The sequence below is a fragment of the Lytechinus variegatus genome, chromosome 17, assembly GCF_018143015.1.
Source record: "Lytechinus variegatus isolate NC3 chromosome 17, Lvar_3.0, whole genome shotgun sequence".
NCBI lineage: Eukaryota > Metazoa > Echinodermata > Echinoidea > Temnopleuroida > Toxopneustidae > Lytechinus > Lytechinus variegatus.
Window position 1 is genome coordinate 4,389,876 of NC_054756.1, and position 24,067 is coordinate 4,413,942.

At 35.2% G+C, this 24,067-nt stretch overlaps 2 protein-coding genes across 3 annotated transcripts in view; one reads left to right on the forward strand and one right to left on the reverse strand.

The window, feature by feature from the left end:
• Positions 1-1,496: 1,496 nt before the first annotated feature.
• On the forward strand, positions 1,497-6,104 carry LOC121431414 (transmembrane protein 234-like). Its single transcript, XM_041628979.1, has 5 exons — positions 1,497-1,600; positions 2,127-2,303; positions 3,153-3,219; positions 4,530-4,622; positions 5,404-6,104. The coding sequence occupies exons 2-5, from the start codon at positions 2,127-2,129 to the stop codon at positions 5,466-5,468; spliced, it is 402 nt and encodes a 133-aa protein (XP_041484913.1). The 5' UTR covers positions 1,497-1,600; the 3' UTR covers positions 5,469-6,104.
• Positions 6,105-12,580: 6,476 nt separating this feature from the next.
• LOC121430446 (tyrosine-protein kinase fyna-like) overlaps positions 12,581-24,067 on the reverse strand; it is a 48,371-nt gene continuing 36,884 nt past the window's right edge. For both annotated transcript variants that reach the window (XM_041627712.1, XM_041627713.1), the window contains 7 exons: positions 23,133-23,285; positions 20,889-21,044; positions 19,679-19,824; positions 18,533-18,646; positions 18,050-18,203; positions 16,717-16,848; positions 12,581-15,441 (listed from right to left, as the gene is read on the reverse strand). In XM_041627712.1, coding sequence (XP_041483646.1) covers positions 15,239-15,441; positions 16,717-16,848; positions 18,050-18,203; positions 18,533-18,646; positions 19,679-19,824; positions 20,889-21,044; positions 23,133-23,285 — 1,058 coding nt within the window. In that variant the 3' untranslated portion in view covers positions 12,581-15,238. The remainder of the gene's footprint in view (positions 15,442-16,716; positions 16,849-18,049; positions 18,204-18,532; positions 18,647-19,678; positions 19,825-20,888; positions 21,045-23,132; positions 23,286-24,067) is intronic.

Consider the following 24,067-nt stretch of genomic DNA (forward strand, 5'->3'; position numbering starts at 1 on the left):
CAGCAAAATTTGATGAATGATATTTTGAACTTTTACTTACATCAACAGTATACATTATGCATAACTCATTGATAATTGAGAGTCAGTCGATGTCAATCACTTACGGTTTTTAATTTTTTCATTTGGTTCGAATAATGAAATTTTTATTCATCTTTTTGGAAATTTATTTATTTATTTATTTATTATTTTCTTTATATATATATATATATATATATATATATTTACAGAATTAGGTCATAACTGAACCCTCCCAGAATATCGGGTAAAGGTAACAATATTCCTCATGTTGAGGGAGGAGTAAAACTCAATAAGGATAAAACTGAAATAGACCCTAGCTATTTCATATCATTTTTTTTCATGTAATAAAATACATAAGAAATAGTGGGGAGTGTACAGTGATGCCCGGGGTGAGATCGATCATCGGTCCCCTTTATATTTGAATATCGACCAGGCCATAACTGTTACGGTGAAATAACTTAGTGAAATCTTAATTAAATTATCTCACATCGATCCGATTTTAGTATTATGCTACAGGGAGTTGATTTTTCCTTGGCAAATGAAGTTTGTAAGGGTCGGACATGCCCTTTAAGAAGTTCATTAATGTACTGAATGCAGAGCTCCCGCGTCTGGGAAAAGGAAAGAATTAATTAATTATTTGTTTATTTATTCATTTTTTTATCAAAAACATTAAAATAGTATACATTGCAATACAAAATAAATTTGACATTGAAAAAAAAAGACAAGAAAGAAAAGGAAAAATATTGCCTAGTATGCATAACCTCCCGCCCACGCTCCCGGCCGATCCACCGTATCAGACCAAAACCTACTTTATCACCCCCTTGAATGAATGAATAAAAGAATGAATGAATCAATCAATCAATCCGTTTTATTATCAACTTTCATGAATGAATGAATAATTGAATGAATGAGCGAGTGAATGAATGAAGACACAAAAAAATAAATGGATGAATTGAATTAATGGAAAGTAATGAATTGAATTAATAAATATAAAAAAAACTTCTATGAAATAGACTTTTTTGGTGTATTAGCTTAATTGTTTGTCAGATATCCGAGGAGGAAAACTCTAACCCATTTTAAGTCTGTTATGATTATGAAAAAAAAGAAAGAAGACAAATTTGCACACGTTGCCAGCATGGTATTAATGCATAAATCAATTTTGATTTTTTTAAAGCAATATGTTAATAGAAATATATTTTTGGTCAACTCAATAGTACCAGGAATCGAAAGCCGCCGACTTTCATGATGAAAAAAAGTAAAAAAAAAAAATTGGGGTTTATCTGAATCAATAACACTTATTATATTGTGAGATTTGATTCTTGTACAATGAGTTTTCCTGTTTTAGCCCTTTTTCATTTGTATTATAATTCTGACAGATGGATTGAACTTGGAACCAAAGATTCGCGGCGCTCTAACATCTTTGCTTGGCACCGGGGAATTTCAGCAAAAACAACTCTAGGCGCCACCATAACTTTCTGGAAAACATAAAAGAGTCTGCTAAGACTAAACTTTCTAAAGCCTCACCACTCGTAAACTTTGATTCAATGTATTTTAACGCCAATTGTTCTTTGATATAATAAAGGTAATGTTTACATAATGGCCTTTACATGTTTACGGCACAATTCAGTCAATATAAGTATTCATCTTTTCGGATTGGATGTGATTGTAATGTAGGCTTTTAAGCGACCGACGCGACACAGCTGAGCCGAGAGACTGGAGTCGAGTGCCCGGACGCGGACCGGGCGAGGGCTGGGCGACTAGGCCGTGTCTGACCGCACGTACCCCTTGGCCCTATGGGTTAGCAAACAATGGAGAAACAGGAAGTGAATAAACTGGAACAGGCTGAAGTCTTGACAATCTTTAGTTATTTTGGTTGGGTTTTCTTGTTATACCAAAGTTCAGGGTCTCACTCGAACAAAGTTGTTAATTTCCTAGGGCCTAGGCTATGGCTATTCCTAATGATTTAAATCAACTTTGAAATACAAACTTTTATTACAATGCAATGCAGCACAATTATGGGTGGTATGAAAAGTGAGAGAGAGCAGATAATCTATTTTGCTACTTTGATGGTCAGTTTGTTTAATTTTCCATGTTTTCATTAAATTCAGATGGAGGATAATGATGGTGGATCTCTCGCAGCTCTCTGGCTTGTGGTTGTCGCTATACTCTGGGGAGGAACTAACCCATTCTTGAAGAGAGAGGGCGCTGGCATTGAGTCGGTGAAACACAAGAATGCTGTCGTGCAATTCTTGTTCGAGATGAAGCATCTTTTCTTGAACTGGAAGGTAGGGCAAGCTCAGTGGCCAATGATGACAAAATTTGATGGCAGTATCCAATCCATGTTTTATAAAAAATTCAAAGTCCCCAGTTTTCTGCAACACATAAAAAACCCAAACAAAATCACAGAATACAGAAAGAGCACTGAAATTTAAGAAAAACAGTTTTCAGGTATAAAATGTGTACTTGAAAAAAATCAGTGAATATCATAAATATCAGAGTTAAATCCAGTATAAAAACAAACAATGCAACTATATGTATATCACAGGAAAATCTGCTAATCAAACCTGTTCGTAGTGTTATTTTTGCCAAACTTTATCTGCATTCTGATTGACGTGTGGGTATAGATACAAATGGAAACTTTTTTCCCTTCTAAACTGCTTATTATATGTTTTTTTTTGTCACCAAAGTACACAGAACTGGCCTGTTATAAAATTGAAAACTGGGGACTTGCAGATCATGTGTATTACAAAAATCAGTGCTTGTGCAATCTTTTTACAACTGATATCAAATTGCACATGTAGCTCGTAATTATCCCTTTTAAGAAGAGAGTTTCTTTGTCATATAATACTACCTCCAATATACTAGTACATGTATCTTCACAAATACTATTCATTCAATTATCATTCATTGGGAGAATTAATAAGCTCCCCAATTTTATTAAGCAGTGATTTTCATTTCATACTCTAATTTTAGTATAGTTAAGTAGTATTTATACTAGCTATGATCATTATGTTATCTTGTATCACTGTACACTTTTATGATAAGTCTGTGACCAAAGCTGAACAACCATCATGAAAAGTTAAAAATGATTACTACTCATTTCTCCAATTATTTTTCTATTTGAAATCCTCCAGTATCTATTGGCGTTCCTGATCAATCAAAGTGGATCTGTCGTCTATTACCTTACTCTTGCTTCTGCAGGTGTGTATGCATAACTATAGCCCTAGATGGACCCAATAATCAAAAGCTTATTTATGCATAATCTAAAGAAAAATCCATCTTTCCTATGTTCAAACCTATACAATCACAACCTTCTTAACACGGTGTGATGTCACCTAATTCAGGCCATTAAGTGCGGTGAATTTGCATAAAACCTACGCTGTTGTACAATATAGTTTGTATATTTTCAAGTTGTCAATTTCAATTCAATTCAATTCAATTTATTCAAATTCCATTCAATAAAAAACACAAGATACAATATCAGAAAAATACATAATTGATAAGAAAGCAATTAAACATACATGAATACAAAATGAAATTTGGGAGACTGCAAAAGACCGAAAGGTCTTGACGAGGCAGACCCCGAGTGCCATCATGGCGATACATATATTGACATATTAAAAATGAGGACATGAAGAGAAAAAGAAGTACAGATGTCCTACCCCCCCCCATCGGGAACTGGAAACCAGTGTAACAATTATAAATTATCTAAATACACTTTAAGAAAATTCATGAGTCATAATTATGATGATATGATATGTTTTTTTAGCTTACGTTTAAAAGAAGAAAGCGAAGAACATTCTTTTATTTTACGAGGCAGTGAGTGCCAAAGATCGGGTCCTCTATGTCTGATGGATTTATAAGCAAGTACTGTTTTGGGATTACTAAGATGAAAATTGTTGGAACTTCTGGTATTGTGTTCATGAACCTGGGTATTACGTATAAACATTGAATTAAAATTGCTTGGAACCAAGTGATTAGCATAATTAAACATAAAGTTTGCAGTTTGTAAGATATTGATATCAGATATTTTTAATATTTTCAGTTTTTTGAAAATTGGATCAGTATGGGCTAAGTAAGCAGAACTTGTGCAAATTCTTATGGCTCTTTTCTGCAATAACAGTAAGGAATTAACGTTTCTTTTGGTTCCACAACCCCAAGCAATATTAGCATAAGATGAATAAGATAATATGAAAGAATTGTACAATAGTATAATAGACTTTGGCATTAACGTATCTTTTAGTTTGAACATAATACCAATAATTCTAGAAATATGAGTTCTTAGATGCTGAAAATGCAAATTCCAGTTTAAATGTTTAAATTTCACTTTTAGCTCCAGTTTGGGTTTTTAAATAAATAGCAGTTCACCTTTGCATTTTATATAAAAAGTAAACAATGAAAGAACCATTTTGATCAGTGAAGGTTTGATGAAATTCCATCAAAGAATATAACACAGAGTTTGCATGCCGGTTTGATTTTTAAAATTTCTTTATTTGTTTACTTTTTTGCAGACTTATCAATGGTAGCCCCGATTACAAATTCCCTTACATTTATTGTCACAACATTGACAGGCAAGATTCTGGGAGAGAGGATCGGAGGAACAGGTATGGTATGCCCTCTGAAAGAGGAAATATCTCGAAATCTGTATAGGTAACCATCCTCTAGGAATGGATTTGTAAGGGAACTCCCCTGGATAGCTCCCCTGAGGCTAGTATACTGCTGCTATGAAGAATGCTTACAATATAATATGGTCCATTCATATAGCGCAGCTACTGCACTTGATACTTGGTATCGTATTAATACCCTGGCTGTAGCTGAGCAGCCATATACATGTAGGCGCTAAAGCATTTAAGGAATACATCCTACTGGGTACCCATTCACCTCACCTGGGTTGAGTGCAGCACAATGTGGGCAAATTTCTTGCTGAAGGAAAATATGCCATTTGAACCCAAGTCCCTCTGATTAAAAGACGAGAGCCAATTAATCACTAGATCACAACGTCTTCACGATCATCATATACAATTAATGGAATAAATCATTGAGTTAGCCCCACGATCAATTTGCTAAACTTTATACTACAGGGCCTTGGTAACTATCCCATATTAATACAATTCCACATTATATTTTGTCATTTCAGGGGACCATTTCATAAATAGTTACAACCGTTGCAACTTTGCCATTATGGCAACTACCATGGAAACCTTCATTCTGATTGGCTGTTAAGCCCTGTTACCATGGCAGTTGATATTATGACAAAGTTACAACAGTTGCAAGTCCTTTATGAAACGGGCCCCTGTTTGTGATACATGTACTTGTTGTTCTGTATGTGAAATTGACTAAAGTATGACTTGTTTCATCTGTATTTGTTTTCTCCTCGTGCTTCAGAAACATACATTGGAATGGGGCTGGTGATAAGTGGAGTAACGATATGCCTGATGGATAAGACCTGACACCGTTCTAGTAGTCTGTACTTTACTATTGATCACTTTGGGCAAGGTCTTACTGAGCAGGATGAATATGATGCTATTGTGGTCCGTGGCATGAAAGTTCGACGGGACATGTGGTAATGGATTCAAATCTCAGAAGGCTCTTTCGTTGATATCAACCTCGCAAAGGAGATGCAAGTTGGCTCATGTGGTATTTCACTAGTCTGCAGTCACAGACCCTGATTGCAAACTCTTATCAATAAGTGGGTCTTCCCACGAGACTAAGATAAAGAAAACTTTCTGTTTCAACGAGAGGGATCTTCAAATCTTCATGAAAACTTACAGGGATAGAGCTGTTTTGTCAGTTGCGTCTCAGCTTTGGAATTCTTTACCAATCCAACTTTGTAATTGTAACAACTTTGAGACCTTCAATTCTGAACTAATTTACACCCATCTTTTCCAACAACTTTGTGAATAATGTGTGACATATTGGGGAGCCAATGACTTTAAATGTTTTTTTTTGTAGATAAATAGCGCGATACAAATGCTGTTCAACACCATCATCATCTTTTGTACACAAGTTACTGGCAGTGACAGACCACTTTCCTTGATTGAAGGGTTTGCACAGCAGACTCACAAGCATCAATCAGCCTTATGCATCATGGTTTCAATCCAATGCAGATGGGCAACCGAAGCAAGAATTTCATTTTAAAAAAAATGAGATATTGTTGTTCTTAATGATGGCTGTACAACTTCCAAATCTATTTCCCTTTGTTAAAGGGGAAGTTCGTCCTGAAGAAAACTTTGTTGTACAAATAGCAGAAAGAATTATGAAAAACAATGGTGAAGATGTGAGGAAATCCATTAAATCAAGAAAGTAATTAGAATTTCAGGTTTTGGATTTGTGACATTATAAACGAGCAGCTGCCCCTTATGTTATGTAAAATAAAATACATAAATTTCAATTTTTTAATGGTTTGTGGTATTTATTTTTGTTTTCATTTAGGAATGGGTGTGAAATGATTTGTCTATTGACATACTGAAGATACAGTAAAGACTATTTGCAAATTTTTGAGAAAATGACATTTCATTGATTTTTTTTTACCATATGATATGTAAGAAAGCTGCTCACATATGTCACAAATGAAATAATTTAAATTCTAATATCTTTGTTATTCTGTGATGGATTTTTCTCAAAACTTCTGCAATATTTTTAATAATTTTTTTTTTGCTATTTTTACAATCGACTTTTTGTCAGGGTGAACGCCACCTTCAATATAACAAGGGGTGTGTTCTTCTCCACTAAGCAATAAAACAGAACTTATTGATGACGATTAAAATCAAAAGCTGAAGAAAATACCATTTTTATTTGCATCCGTTATGATAGAAGTGCAAGGATTGTTCGTGAATCAAAATAATGGTGAATTGAAATGTGCATATGATTTGAATTGTTTAAAAACAATCTTTTGATAAAGTGTATAACCTCCCAAATAAGAGTAGAAGCGAGGGGGTTATCAAGAGAGACACAGGCATAACAGAGAAATAAGAGAGTCAATATACTGAAAGAGAGGGAGAGAGAGACAGAGAAAGGTTGAACTAGAGATTGAAGAAAAAGAAAAGGAGAGTCTGCAAAGACAGAAATAGAAATGTTATAGTTATGTTTAACACGGGCACAGGTCCAGAGCCTCTCACTATGAGTTGCAATGACCTCTTTTTTTTTTGGGGGGGGCTTGTTATTTTTAAGTCTCCCTCCCCTTTAGTATCTGCTGGATTTGCCCCTGGTACTAGACACAGCTTTCTTTGACTTTTCGATTTTGCTATACTGATTAAACAGTCGAATTTCAATCTTGGCCAAAACACAACAACTAAACAAAAGAAACATTAAGACAAAGTCAAATCTTTTACATCTTTTTTTTTATTGCAGGGAGAAACCTTGTGTTCCTTTTTTTAATTAATATACAAAGCATTACATATTGTAAGAATTCTATATAAAAAGTACTAGTAAAATAGTGACGGTGTATAGTTTACAATTATCTACTGATAACAATATGACAATAGCGTACTGGGTTATATTTATAGAGCTTTCTTTAAAAATCTGGCGCTACATGTACATCTACATCTACAATGTAAAAGTGCTATATTGTAAATTTAAAAAAAAGACATGTATCTCATTCCTCATTTATCATACACGGCCTAGTTATATAAAATTATTGGTTTATCACAAATAATGTAAATGTCATTTTGATTTGGTTTGTTTTTTTATATAGCTGACCACTTCTTTATTCAAACATTTAAGATCATTGTATTCAAAACACATTTATGCAGCATTCCGATGCAATATGAAATAAACTGAAAAAGTACTAGTATAAGGCCATTATACATTTATATTGATAACATGATGCTGGGTCAAGCAATGGCATACATCTCACAAAGCTTGACCAAGTACTAGAAAATGTACTATTGTTTTAAAAGTACTGGAGATATCACTGACAGGGATCATTTCTGATTGAAGTGACATAATCAGAAAAGAAAACTTATTATTTCATTTTGTATGCATTTTCAGCAATGCTACATATGGGGCCCATTTTACAAAGAGTTGCGATTGATCCAATCAATCGCAACTATGGAAAGCCAGCAATGTTAACATCTAAAATACATGTTTGTTCAAGATATTTTATAGAAATGATGTACATTCATACACGCTTTTCTTGACAATTCAATATTCCTCTCTTTCTTTTCAAAGGACTTTGAGCCAATTTCCAAAAGAAAAAAATTATGACATTGATGGATTTCCATAAACCTGAGATAGATCAGATCAATTGTAACTCTTTGTAAGACGGTCGCCCAGGTCTAACTTTTATACTCATTGACTGTTAACATACATATACAAAATCACTATGGATATGGGAGTCCATCCACAAACAGACTTAACTTGTTGAAGATTCAACGATCTCACTACAAATACACTCCAGCCCGCATAGATGAGGTCTCGGTCTCCTATGGGTTAATGAAACTAAGCCAGCTGTAGCAAAGGTCAGGGACCTGTTGCACAAAGATAAGCGATTGATAACGTATTTGATATGGATGCTTGATTGCACATTATTATGAATGTAATCAATCGTAACAATCAACTCTATGATCAAGAGCCAAGCTTCGTGAAACTGGCCCTCATGACGTTTTCAGCACTGAAGGAAAGCCTACCAAAAACAGTTGAATATTGTTTGATTGTGAAAGAAAGAAAAATCTAATAATCATATCACATTTCTAAAAAAAAAACTCATATTAATCAACAATACGCCAAAGGCCCCAGCCTTAAACAGCCACACACTGGAGTGAAGTCTTAATTTCTGTTACACTTTATGAAATGAAAATAATAATCTCAGCATTAACATAAACTTGATAGTATAAAGCTTAGAGGGATGATAAAATTTATGAATTAAAAAAATATTCAAACATGCTACATCGGATAATACCCTCATCTTTTGAAATTTCTTGAAATTGATATACATTTTTTTTCTGCATTCTATGTCATAAAAATAAACTTTGATTTTACTTTGCTATCTCCTGCCAATCTCAAATCATTTAAATTCTATACAATGTACATGCATAAAAATATCTGATGTAAAGTTATATTTATTTACAAGCATAGTTGATGTGGAAAAAGAATCATATTCTTTCCGATATAGTACCTACACAGCGATACAGAAAATATAATTTTCTTCTAAAAATGTGCATTAAATGGGAACTTTTCTTTATTATTGATGATTAGTATTTGGTAGACATATTTGGTTCGAAACGCTCTAAAGCACATATCATGCAGTGGTGATGCAGGAGAGCAATTCAATAAAGTATGCATGTCCGTCCCTCTTAATGTGGGACCTTCTAGGAATGGTTTGTATCTTTATTCTAGTTCACATGAAAGGTTGTAATGCTATTTACCCAATCAGGGCTTGAGCAATTTGTGAACAAATAAGAATGAGGGTAAGACAAGGAAAAATGTTCATTACTTTACGAAATTGTCAAGAATAGAAAATTTTGACTGAGCTTTGATACCAATACAGTGTAGATTAGAGATACATTTACAATAAAAATTAAGTGTTAAAACTTATTTAAAAAAATTTTCTAACCCTTTAAAAGCTTCCATGTAATAACAGTGGTTTTGTTTAGAATTATTTGAAATTTTACCAAAACAGTCAAACTCAATGAATGTATAATTGTTAGAGTAAATTGAGCATTATGCACTCAGATATTAGTGTTTGCAGGTTGGTCCAGAAAGAAACAGAAAATTGTTGCTGTTATTTAAAAAGCAAACACCAGTTTAAAAAAAGGGCTTGAAACATATTCATTTGGTCTATATCATATACATACAGGCAAGTAACATACCTCAATGTCATTAATCTTACAATGCAATAATTTACTTTAACATTTTATGTTATACAAATTCTTGTATACAGAATCACCCCCAAAATACATGTTCACACAGTCAAATGGCTACTTGACCCTAAAATGAAAGAAATAGCCCTGATGAAATTTAAAGAGAACCCGTATGTATCAAGGATTCTAACAGCTGAACAAGTTTTAGCCAGCGTACCTATAGCAAACCTATTTATCATTTAATCATATTATTTTATCAATAATTGCTTCCAGTTAACACAAATGACATCTTGCTATGGCTTGCATGCCTTACATATGTTGGTTTACACTGGCTAAATTCTTTAGGAGCAACCCTTTGAACAGCTCAGTTCAGCATTAAATACAATTTGTCATGGACAGGATGATATACAGCCCCCATACAGGGGAATCAATTCTTCCCAGTTCTAAATAAAATGAGTTTCCATGATCATAAAATGGACATAGCAAGCAAACAGCCAGAAAGATCGGCGTTCAGGGTTGTGTCGGCATTAGTATTTTTAAAGATTCGTTATAGATGACGGAGGGGGTGAAAGAACAAAGAACAAACACACATGCACCAACTAAGCAGGGAAGCTTTTATGAGTAACAAATTAATTTCTGAGATACTTCCTGATTCAATAACATTTCAAATTTAGAAAATTTGGATAATAACATCCCAGCTATCGACATACCCCTGACGTAATTTCGAATAAGATTTAATTCTAATTAATCATTAGATTACAATAAAAAGCTTTCACAATACATATCTAAGGGTTGAACACTGGGTTTATGTTTCGGTAACATTTTAACAATTTGACTGAATTCTAATTGAGGCTATATATATTTCCCTCTGGTGTTACATGTATATAAAATGGGATTCTATAAAACATGGATTTGCAATTGAAATTTTGCAATAACATGGAGTGTTTAATCTATACATATCAAAATAATTTTTAGTATATTCCACCTTATAATTACTCTCAAAAGACTGCATTATTTACAAACTTTCAAAATCCTGATTAATTTGCTTAGTGACATTTAATACAAAATGTGTGGTATTTACAGGTCATTTGAAGAAAAAGGAGTACATCTCATTCCTTGCATACCCACAGGCTGAAATGTGCATCTCCTTGTAGGTTTCCAAAGTCCACATACAACATATCACATACAAATTTCTTGAATATCTTTGAAAGAGATGAAGTAATTGATCTTCAAAATGTATGCAATTGCAAACTGACCAGGGGCCCGTCTAACAAAGAGTTGCAATTGATCCGATCAATCGCAACCATGGACGGCCAGCAATGTCAACATAAACTTCATGTTTGTTAAAAAAAATCTAGATAGGAATGTATATCCATAAATTCATTGATTTCTTGACAATTTGGTGTGATCTCCATTGTTAAAAAAGGATATTTTGCAAATTTCCTGTAGAAAAAATTATGACACTGATGGATTTCAATAGTTACGATTGATTAGATCAATTGTAACTCTTTGAAAGACGGGGCCAATATTTCTTGTAAAGAAAAAAAGTAAAGATGTGATTCTACAAAAGATGAATTATAGAACATATTTATAGGTTTGTAGGAAAATAAAAATGTTTTAGATCGTCAAACCAAGCTGCGTCCCAGCCTGTGTAAGCTTTAGTCACAGACTTACAATGACACTACAAAGTCAAATTTCCATTATGACATCATACCATAAAAAAAATTACATGCACAATCATTATGACATCACTTGACCTTTGACCTTACCAACAAAGCAAAATTACCTCTGATGAGGTTACCATGTATAAAACATTGTACATGCATAGGTAAATTTACACCATCATTGATTATCGAAAAACGCACCATTAATGTCTCGATATTCCACATAAAAATGAAATGCACTGTACAGAGTCTTCATAGAAAGCTCTAGGTACTTAAAAAAAATTAATGAAAATAGACAAAAATAGTAGCAAAGATAGAATATTTACACTACGTGTAGGCTAGACTACATGTAGGTAGATGTATGGAATAGAGGTCATTTATTCGTCCAGAACACCAATAATTCTATAATATACATGTACAACGCTACAAGTATGACATGGCACATAATAGTAACATGATTTTTATATGAAGAACAAAAGAATACAATGTTTTTTTAACTAAAGTATAAAGAGTGAAGTATAATTAACATCTATAAAAATAAGAAACTATTAATAGTTGATATATAATATATCATATGAAAAAAATAAGTTACTTTCATAAGGCATGAAAATATCTAAACCATAGTGAGTAAAAATGAAAATCTATGAAAATAAATGAAAATGATTGGTTGATTCATGTACAAGAACCGGCCATCAGCATATATGAAAGACATGACAAGGATTTGAACCTTCGTCCTTGGCTGAATCAGTCCATCACATTGTCTGTGGAATATCTCTCAACATTGATCATTGGGAAACTCAGAGCACTCAACACAGTCAATGATAACCCATCTTTCTTTTCAATAGGCATTTTTAAGAAAAAATAGACACCTTTCACTATCTTCCTTGATAGTGACCTTTTCAATCAGGCAATGAATACCAGTTCCAAATCTCAAAAATAAAATAATATCTGTAAATTATTCCACATGTCATTGAAAAAATTGAGGTACTGGTTCATTTTTGTACATCCTTAGGCTTTTGTTCTTTACATTCAAGCATTATGAAAGAACTGTAATACAAGCATATCAAGTTCTGAACATTAACATACCACATTTTACCACATCAAATTACCAATTTGGGTTAAAGGATTTGCAAGTAAACCATGTAGTACATGTAAGGTAGTCTGGAAAAAGACTATTTCATTCTCTTTCAGTAAAAGTTCTGAAAAGAACTTAAATAGGTCTCCACATTTGGTACAGCATGCCCTGTGCTTCGTCACGAAAGACCATCCTTTTCAGAACCTTTACCAAAAGGGAACAAAATAGTCTTTTTCAGGACTACCATTTCTACATGTAGGCTTTTTGTAAATACAAACCTCTTCACCCTTTCTTACTTCCATGCAAGCCTTCAAAGCAAGTAAATAATTACCAATTTTCATGATATTTGATAAAGCAATAAAGCATTCACCTATGTGTACGAAGTTATTGAAATGTGAAATGTACATTCAAGATACCCAATATATATATATTTCCCACATGATTGAATTAAAAACATACTAAAATGTAGAAAATGCAGTTACTGTTTTATGCAATGAATCTATACATAGTGAAGTGAAAAAGTACTCTTAATATGTTGATCAAATCAAATGTCGAGAAATAGGAGATCGTAACTAAAAATCCATGAATTTGTGAAAAGTGTTGTCTTATATTTTTCTTCCAAGAAAATCTCAATTCAAATAGCACGTGTCTCCTAGTAATGCTACTGTTAGCAAATATATGAGGTGAACTGTATATACTGTACATGCAGTTTTGCTTGGTAGAAAATGATTAAATTACGTTTCTAAAAATCAATGATTCTGAAATAAATCCTTTTGTTTCTCAACACCCAAAGCATATAGAAAAGGAATGTATTGAAAATGTCCCTAAAAACATGAGACAAGTATAAAAATATGTTCTACTATCAAATGATAAATAAAATAGTACGTTAGAGCCAGTGTTCTGATCTGATCTGAATGACCCACACACATGATGAGGGTGTGTTTACACAGATTTTTTTTTGGGGGAGGGGGCAGGGTTGGTATAGTGGCTTGGGATCAATTACTGAAAGGAATGATTAATAGCAATAATTACAAACAATTCATAAAATCAATGATTAAAAACAGAATTTAAATCAGGGTGGAATTATAATATCACTGGTTTGCACATGCCTGATGAATAGATGAATTCTGAAACTAATTTTAATTTGTTTACACAGATTTTTTTTTTTGTGGGGGGCAGGGTTGGTATAGTGGCTTGGGATCAATTACTGAAAGGAATGATTAGTAGCAATAATTACAAACAATTAATAAAATCAATGATTAAAAACAGAATTAAAATCAGCAAGAAATTATATCAAAGATCACCGGGTTGTGCATGATGTATAGAGGAATTCTGTAACTAATTTTAATTAAAAATCCACATACCACTTTGCTATGTTTGCAAAGTATACATAAGACAGGATTGTAGCTATACACCAATGATAGGCATTGTTTTGCAAATGGTTGCTACTGACTTCAATTCAATACCATCAATCCCACATGTTTTTATTTTTCTATTGATGAGAGATGAGAATGAAATATAAGTTTTCCTCCCAAATACTCAAACCAAACGTATGAAATCCTGCACCATGAGATTCAATGATAGATTACAAAAGAAAAAAAAATTCTCATTAAAAATCTGTTTGGCAAAGACAACAGAGATGGCATATTTAAACTAATCACATAAGCTTCCTAATTAGGACTAATATATTTTGCACTTTTTACATTAATTTTTATATACATACACATTGGTTTAAAATCAAGTGACCATAATTTACAAAATCATTATTGGAATGATCCCCCTTGGAATATTCAAATGATAACAGAATATCAAACACAAAAATGTCACAGAATGATAACAACCTGTATTTATTAAAGGCATGATGCATTCCAATTAACACCACATGTTAAGAAAAGAAAATCTTTGTTTTGTAGCACATTATTTGTAAGACTGGATGTCAGAAATAATTGGGATTTAGACCTCTTTTTCAGAAATAGCTTTTTGAAATGAAATTCCCTCATGACATCATCATGTCTTGTGGAGTGTTTCATGAACAGTTTTGTCAGTGATTTTTCCGAGACAGATTTTACAAGCTACTGAAAATCCTTGCCTCTGATTGGTCCAGTAGTCGGTGAAAATCAATGACAGTCACTGACAAAAATCTTCATGATATTACCCCTGTATAATAGTGATCGATATTGTAATTTATGATGATGTCATCTTTCATTAAAGAAAGATTATCAAATTGAGAAGTGAAGTACTTCTACCAAAGAGTGAGTGTCGTTGCAGTGACCTGAAGGATTGAATCCCAATTGTTTTACAGAGAACATGATTTTTATCAAACGGGGAAACGATGCACCAGAGACAAAGTCACAGTTCCATCTTAGTTTCTGGAGGTTTCATGTCTTCAAAGGAAAACAACTTTAATCAGAACCTGTAAGGAGGAGTAACGCTCCCTCGTTCCTGGACGATATTCATCCAGATGTCTTTGAAGGAAGAGGATTTCATTTGAAACCCGAGAAACAGAGTCGGGTCCCCAAGTTCTGGCGGGATGTCCCGTTTTAGTAAATCCGAACATCCATACTCGTAGCTCTTCCCATGAAACGACGCACATTCAGGCACCTCCACAAAATATATTTTATTATCAACGATAGAGCTGTATGATAGATCTCCAAGTATACTGTTCATTTTATCCTAGCCAGCTAATCGGCTTCCTTGTAGTTGGGCTCGGTCGAGACGAAGTAGTCATCCAAGCAGAAGTGTAGGAACTCGAAGGTTGGTCTCTGCTGGGGATCTTTGTGCCAGCATTTCAACATGATCTCGTAGAGTGAGTCGGGGCAATGGTGCATCTTGGGCATCCGATATCCAAGATCCACTTGGTCGAGAACCTCACGATTCGTCATCCCTGAGGCGTAAAACAAACAAACACAAGTTAAAGGAATCCTCTGAATGTCATGTGACGTGCATTCTTCCAATCAGCTGTCAAGGATCAATCTTTGTGTTGTATAAGGTGTATGTCCCTAATCTACTATAAACTTTATCAGTCATGATAGTTTTTCATGACTTGCAGTAATACCCAGTAATGACTCACTAGGGGCCTGTTTCATAAACAGTTGCAACTGTTGTAACTTTGCCATTATCGCAACTACCACAGCAACCTTGAGTTTGATGGCTACTGAGCCCTGTTGCCATGGTATTTGCTGTAATGGCAAAGTTACAACAGTTGGAACTCTTTATGAAACGGGCCCCTGGTCAACCTCCTATACCCTTTTTAGACAGGCTAAAATTTCCTTAACCCACTTTCGTTTTACACAGCGTTTTTGCAAAGTGGGCTAACCCCACCTATAGTACGGGATTATTTGGCCCTGCAAAAAAGCAGGGTTATCCCACCAATTGCGGTGATAAGAGCAATAGTACGGGGTTAAGATCGCATGTGTAAAACGAAAGTGGGCTAAGCTTAACCCCGTACTATAGGTGGGGCTAAATGGCAATTTGGCCCTACCTATAGTACGGGGTTAAGGAAATTGTAGCGTGTGTAAAAAGTGTACGAGTGACGCACTTGTACTACGAATGATCGACAAAAACCACTAAAGGAAAAAAAATAGTACGGGGTTAAGGATAGTACGGGGTTAGCGATAGTCCGGGGTTAGGAAAATCCTGTGTAAAAAGGGCACTAGACTGTTGAACATTTTTTTTTTTTACTTTGTATGTATATCACCACACACCCATGCAGAGAGTAGTTGAACTACAGTCCAGTGTATCTTGGCAAGTTCCCTGTCAGATTTTAGGGAACCAATATCCCGCCCACCTAGCCCAGCCTTCCTTCCTCTAGATTCCGGTTGGTCAACAAACTCTGGCAATCAGCATTATGCACAGATTGTATTCAAAACATACTTTAAATATTTGTGTGCTAATGTCTGTGAGGGGCGGTCATATCCTAGGGGGCAGCAAAAGGTCATGTCTTCATTATATTTGGACTCACTGTCAAGATTTTTTGTTTTGGCCAATCAATGAAAATCGTCCAGGACATGGACTATGACTCACCAGGATATGGATTGTGCCCGAAGGTGACGATTTCTGTTAGGACACTAAATGACCATACATCTGATATAATTGTGAATCGACTATAGAGGGCAGTATATATACATGTGGTCTTCATAATTAGGCTATATCTACTAACCTGGATATGGTATGCGACCGAAGGTGACGATCTCCGTTAAAAGGACACCAAATGACCATACATCTGATTTGATTGTGAATCGGCCATGAAGAGCAGCCTCTGGAGCCGTCCATTTGATTGGGAACTTGGCACCTATAAGGAAACCACAAAAAGAAGATGGTTGTTGTGAATATGGACTACACCTGCACCCATCTACTCACACACATTGCGTCAACCATGTCTACAGAGATGCCAAGTACAAAGACCAGCTATGCGTGAGATTTTCTGTGAATCTGAGTGAGATCACAGACATTATGTACAATGTATATGGGGATAGGCGGTGATAGTTGCGTGAGACAGAGATTTGAGGGGATGAACAAGAGTCCAAAATGCTTGAGTCTCACGCATAATGTGTGAGACTTGGTAGCTCTGTGTCTGCGAGAATCTTCAATATCGAAGGAGGCAAATCTGACCAGGAGAAGATAAAAGAAACCTACATGTAAACCTATATCTGGTACAGTCATATAAACTGAAATTTATGAAATCATGAAATCTAAGCTGAAAATAAATTGTGCCCTGTTGCATAAAAAGGTCCCCATTATGGTATCTTTGCATGCAATGGTAACCTGCATGGAATCCTTGATTTTGATTGGCTGTTAAGCATTGTTACCAAGGGAGTTATCATTGGATGGCAAAATTACTATAATAGTAACTTTCATTTAATTCATGAACAGTTCAAGCAATGATATTTTGAGAGCATTCATATGAACTAGAAACCAGATACAAGTCATTTCAGGGGCCCGCTGCAGAAAGAGTTGCAATCAAACGCAACTCTAAAAATCATGCGCAACTTGATTTTCAACCAATCAACAGCGCGCATTTTGGACTTGCGATTGATATTTTTTGGCTTGCGTTTAAACGCAACTCTTTCTGCAACGGGCCCCAGGAGATAGAACCCCATCTTACAAAGAGTTGAAATTGATCCAATAAACCTCAACTATATGGAAATCTATCATTGACAAAGTTGTTCCTACAGGAAATATGCACAATGTCCTTTGTAAACAAAGAGAAAGCACACTCAACGTTAAGACAATAATGAATGTATGAGCTAGTATGCATCATATCTAGAAGACATTTTGAACAAACATGCATTTTAGATGCTGACGTTGCTGGCTTTCCATAGATATGACGGGACCCAGATCTGAAAGTACATACTTAATGGCCTATTATTATTAATTGGACTAATACAATTTATATCATATTAATTAGAACAACTGATTAGGTTAAGTAATATGTACAATATATCATCATCGGAAAAAGGGAGATTCCATTATAAGGGGAGGGGGTGACTTACCAACTCTTGCCATGTACTCATCTTCTTCAATCAGTCTAGCAAGGCCAAAGTCAGCGACCTTCACGATATTGCCATCACCCACCAAGACGTTCCTTGCAGCGAGATCTCGATGAACAAAGTTCATTGATTCCAGGTAAGCCATACCGCTTGCGATCTACAAAGGAAGTAAAGTATACCTTCGGTAAACCTCAGTGCTTCTCATGAATAAATAATATATGGCATCTGCGTAGTGCATATATCCACCTTGCAAGATGCTTAAGGTGCTCCTATATTACCCCAGCTAAGCTGGTCTACCGATTCCTGTGTGCACAGCTTTTGGAGGGATTGCTTCCTGCTGGTACCACTTCCCTCACCTGTGTTGAGTGCAGCATTTTTGGATAGATTTCTTGCTGAAGGCAATTACCTACATCCAGCGTACAGGTACCTCGAAAGTGATAGTTTGCCCATCACCAACTGTGATTATTTGTTTTATTTTAGACTCACCTGTGCCCCCATATCAACATGAGTTGTGAGCTTGGTATCTTTGCCTTTACCATCCTTGAGATAGTCCAGTAAACTTCCATTTGACATCAACTCTGTCACAATGTAAATTGGTTCCTGTAAAGAAAACAACAACAACAAAGCATGTTAATGCCAATAATCATAATGAACACATTGCAACTAGGAACAATAATAACAATGATGATAACGATGATGATGATGATGAGATTATGATGATGATGATGTTAACAACAACAACTCTCATAATAACTGGATTTGTAAAGCTCTTCTTGCCTGAGAATACAAATCGCTGCTATCAGGCAAACGTCTGATATCACTTCCCGGCAGAACCTCACGCCTCCTAAATTCAATTCAATTTCAATTCAATTATTTATTTTCCACTTTCAATTTCATATTTACAATTATGATTCAATTGACATAGTAACATATTATAATCACATTTGAAGTACATACAAAAAATAAATTACATTCTAAAATTAAAATAGACAATCATCAGATCGAGATATGTAAATATTTGAAAGGGAGGGAGGGCCAACTGAAAAGCAGAGCTTGTAAAATTCTTTTGTTCCTGTTTCAATCTCTACATTTAATAGGCATACTTAAAATGATATCCCCCTTCCTTAATCTTAATTTCTCTTATCATTGTTTGGATCATAATGACACTCTAAATTATTTTGTGAAAACAAACTGCATTTCAATTTGTACCTAATTACATTATATACGATAAAAATATCTGAATCTGAATTATTACCCCAGATTTAGCTTGAGCTATCGGTTTTTCAATGGCACTCACTGCAAGGATATCAATCCTGTCAGTTTGAGTGCAGCACAGTGCGGATAAATATCTTGCTGAAGGAAAACACACCATGGCTAGGATTCAAACCCATGACCCTCTGTTTGAAGGCAGGAGTCAGAACCACTAGACCATGATGTTCTCATATTTTGACAATCTTCAGTGGTTTCAATGTTTCTTGATGTTTGCTTGATTACGGGTGCCATGGGATGCACATGGTGTACAGAAATTACTCATCACAACAGGTGGAAACTGAACAATATACAGGTGTATACAAGCTGGTCCACCCCCCCCCCCCCCCCTCCACTATCCAGGACTGTGGTCATGTGACTTACCCTGTCTGAACACACGGCATACAGCTGCACGAGGCGTTCATGTCTGACTTTCTTCATGACATTGGCTTCAGCCAGGAAGGCTGTTGGTGACATGGTTCCCTCCTTCAGTGTCTTGACAGCGACAGGTGTATTACCATTCCATACTCCTGAAGGTGGAACAAGGGGTAATATAGGAGGGTATAAAGGTGGTCCATAGATGGACAGAGGGGTGCGACAGTAGGGTTTAAGACTCTTACATGGATGAAAATAGAAATTTGATTTTCTTCGTTGCCCTTCTGAGTACACATATTATTTTTTAGAAGTGAACATTCCAACCAGTAGAAACATTCAAAAATAGACTCAAAGACCAATATTTGTAGTACATTGCCAATTATTTATCTTTTCTTTTTTTTCTGTTTTCCTAACTTTGCAGGAGCTCTTACAGAGCCACAGAATATACATGTTGGCACATAGTTCTTGTGCTTTCACTCAAAGATGAAGGGAGGATTCAACAACACAGTAAATGTATTCAAATTGCCTGTCATAAGACAAAGGACAGCTGGGAGGTCTTTGTCAAAAATTGGTGAACCGTAACAGCAGTTTCATTCTAATTTTTAGAGCTGACGAAAAATTTAAAATATGTTGTTTATCCAGTCAAGGACTAAATTGCTGATTTTATTAACCAATTTCTGACAATGACCTCTTGGTTATTCTTTGTTATAAAGGGAATTCGACAATACATTTTCTCTTTTCTTTTTCATATCACTGTGCAAAAACTTCCTTTTATTAGGAGAAATGGCAGTTGAGACTTAATGGCCCGTATTCTGAAGTCGAGTTCATCTTAGACCATGGTCTAACTCTGTGTTAATATTATGGGAAGCCAAAAGTGTCAAAATCTCTATAACATGTATATTGTATGTTTCCTATGTTTGCTGCGCTTTTTCTTGATTCTTCAATGGTGAAGACAGTTATCTTATTCATACATGTACTTCCTAGACAATTGAGAATGATTTGAGAGTCAAATGAGCAGAAATATGATATCTCTACCATTAGTGATTTATGTTACAATTGGCTATCCATACTTAAACCACAACTTTAAACCCGACTTCTGTTAGGGGCCCAATGTATTCTAATAACTGATCAGTTCTCAAGTCATCACAGTTTATGCCAATTCTCCAACCATTGGATCATACAACGCAAACAATAAAGGGAGAAAAAACACACTACCCACCTTGCCAGACTTCACCAAACTGACCGTGTCCGAGTCTTCTGGTCATCTTAAGGGAATCCCTAGGGATCTCCCATCGGTCCTTACCAAGACCGATGGTGTTTGGATTCTCCTTGGGGCAAGCTTTGGTCAAGATACAGCACAGGCCATCAACGTTCACTGGACAAACAGAAAACAAGAAATAGAAATAATATTCCACATTCAGCAGGGAATAATTTTCCTGGTATCGCATCGCAATTTGCTCCACATTTTTTAAAGCCTGCTACGCATAAAATCTTTTGCATAGAATAATTTCACATACAACTATACATTACTTATACATGTAGTTGAGAGCTTTTCTCTTATGACAAAAAAAATGCTATTCAAATTTGTAAAGCAAAATTATTCCCTGTTCAGGAGAGAAAAATATTTTTGTAAAATTGTGACACTGATCCTGATCGATTGATTGGCTGGAATCTGTCGCAAGGCCAGTCATATCATTTTTAACTAACATGAAAATTTGATGATGAATTGTACATGTACCAGGAATGACTAATTCAAAGACAAGCTTTGCATGAGGTATTCTGTGACTCAGAGTGAGATCATGGGCATTGGGTATAAAGTATATGGGAATAGACTGTGATACAGGTGAGGAGATAAAGAGTCCCAAAGGCAGAAGCCTCAAGCGTGAGACTTCAGTTTCAGTTTTCATTTATTACGCAGACATCTCTTGAAAAATACACAAAAATCATTTCAGTTTCGTTTATTTCACATAAATCTCTTGAAAAATACACAAAAACACAAAAGTTGTTGCAATTTTATTTATTTCACATACAGGTAGATCTCTTAAAATACAAATATCATTTCAGTTTCATTTATTTCACATCTATCTCTTTAAACTTACACAAAAATACAAATATCATAAGTTTGTGGTTCTAATAACTACATGTTCTATTGACCAGTCGTGGTTTCAATGATCCACATCACTACATGTATCTTTGGAAGTATATAATGCACTTCATTCACTCAGGTATTAGAACAATAACCAACACTATGAAACAGTTCAAACACCCCTAGCTATGCCTCAAACTGGGGTAAGCAGGTACCTTGGGAACAGTTTTGAACTGGGCGGGGGGTTCACAAAGATTTAACTTAAGACTTATGGGGTGTTGCAAGAAACTTGCCATCAATTGCAAGTCTATTTTTGGTCCCTAAATCAATCATATATCTTGCAGTTAATTACAAATGAGTGATTGATTGCTAATCCGCTCCTTGAAACAAGAAGATTAATCTGATTTGCTATAGCTCAAGTTGATCTATCGGTTGTAAAATTGCAACAGAATATTTGCAATTGATCGCAAATATTTTCTTGCAACACCCCCTTAGAGTTGCACTTAAATGCCTTGTTGCGTGCATTATAAAAGGCATGACCGCATGGGACGGATCATGCCATAAGGATGAACACTACCGCGTATGGATCAAAAAGATTGCATGTTGCATATCATAAACGGGTCAGCATTTAAGTGCAACTCTAAGTCATATTTAAATCCTTGTAACCCGGTTATAACAGTTCCAAGTGTACCTCATGTGTATAGTTCTTACCAATGCCCTTGATGGTGGACATTATTTGTATATTCAATTCAAGGGCATGGAATGGCTTTAACCTACACCATCTCGTTGTGGTGCTGATAAAGCTGTTCGTAAAGTTATGCACAACTTTAGGCACTAAATCAGTTACATAGGGATATCACATAGCACAAGCAATGGACACTAGTCGTGCGTAAAGTCATTCTGAACTTACGGACAGCTTTATGAAAGGGCTCTGGGTCCATGAAAACATAGCAGCACATCCAGAGCGCTCTATCAAGCATGGCTGTCCTCAGTTATGCTATCAAGGCCTGTGTCTTTCTTCAAAACACTGAAATAAGTGGCCTGACTTCTCCCATTTCTTCCTTCGCCTTGCTTAGGCTCCCAGAGAATGAGGGGATTTGCAGATAGTTCAATATGTCAGACACAATGACCTGTCAATCTCATCCTTCTCACACACGTTTTGACAGATACTTTTGGCAAACCATTGTATAGATTGACAAAATCATTCCAGGTGGGTGTTTCATAAAGCTGTTTGTTAAGTTACGAACAACTTTACGCACAACTGGAACATGTTCTTACATGTAGGTCATAAATCAATTATATAGGGATATCACATACATGTAGCACAAATTTTGTGACCATAAACCCCATCCCTTTGAAAGGATTTGTGATACTTACTCTGGTAGTGACGAACCAACTCTGCAAGCGTTGGAAAGACACTTCTTTGAGTGATGAAGAACCCCTGTCCTCCATCCATCTTGCGTATCCTGTAATGTTTCACATGCTCTCCTTTCTGGACATCATGATCTCTCACAGACAACGAGTATGTACCTAAAACAACAATTTGATAGATAACAGAGTAATACTAATAACATTCAAAGTCAAAGTTGAGTAAAAAAATGATGAGAGAATATAGGTATCGACATAATATGTTACTCTCACATGAGCACAGCTATTACAGCCAGGGAACTTTCTCAAGTCTCTTGCAAATATGCAATTGAAAATAAATTTTTCAATAAACTTGTCAATTAAATACAGAAACTTTACCTTTGGGGCACATTTCATCATCAATTTTACCTTGGTCAAAGTTACATGAATAAAAATACAAATGTTTACATTTTTGTACTGGTACAAATAAAAATTTGAATTTAAAATTCCTGAATCTATTCATTCACATCAGAACAATAAAACAAAATCTTTTATTATCATTATTGTTTATTTGGCATCACATGTGCCTGGGAGGCAAAAAGAATGAGAATGGAGTAAATAAACGATCAATTAATAAAAAAGCACAGCACACACTACGGGATTCTAAGCACATGATCTTTCAATAAATCATATTTCGTATTAAATGTTAAAGTTCCAAGAAGTACAATTATTTCATTATGAGAAATAACAAATAATAATTTTGCTTTGCGGCAAGCCCTGTGGAGTAAAGTCCAAATCGGCTTCAAGTCGCAGCCGATGATGACGTCATCATGATTTGGATTTGCTTTTATTCCTACACAGAGGCTCCAACTAGACTAAAATTTGATTTCAATAGTCCTTCCACTATTCTGAACTCTGATCGCTAAGATTTTTGAGAGCTGCAATGTCCATTAGGCTTGGATTAT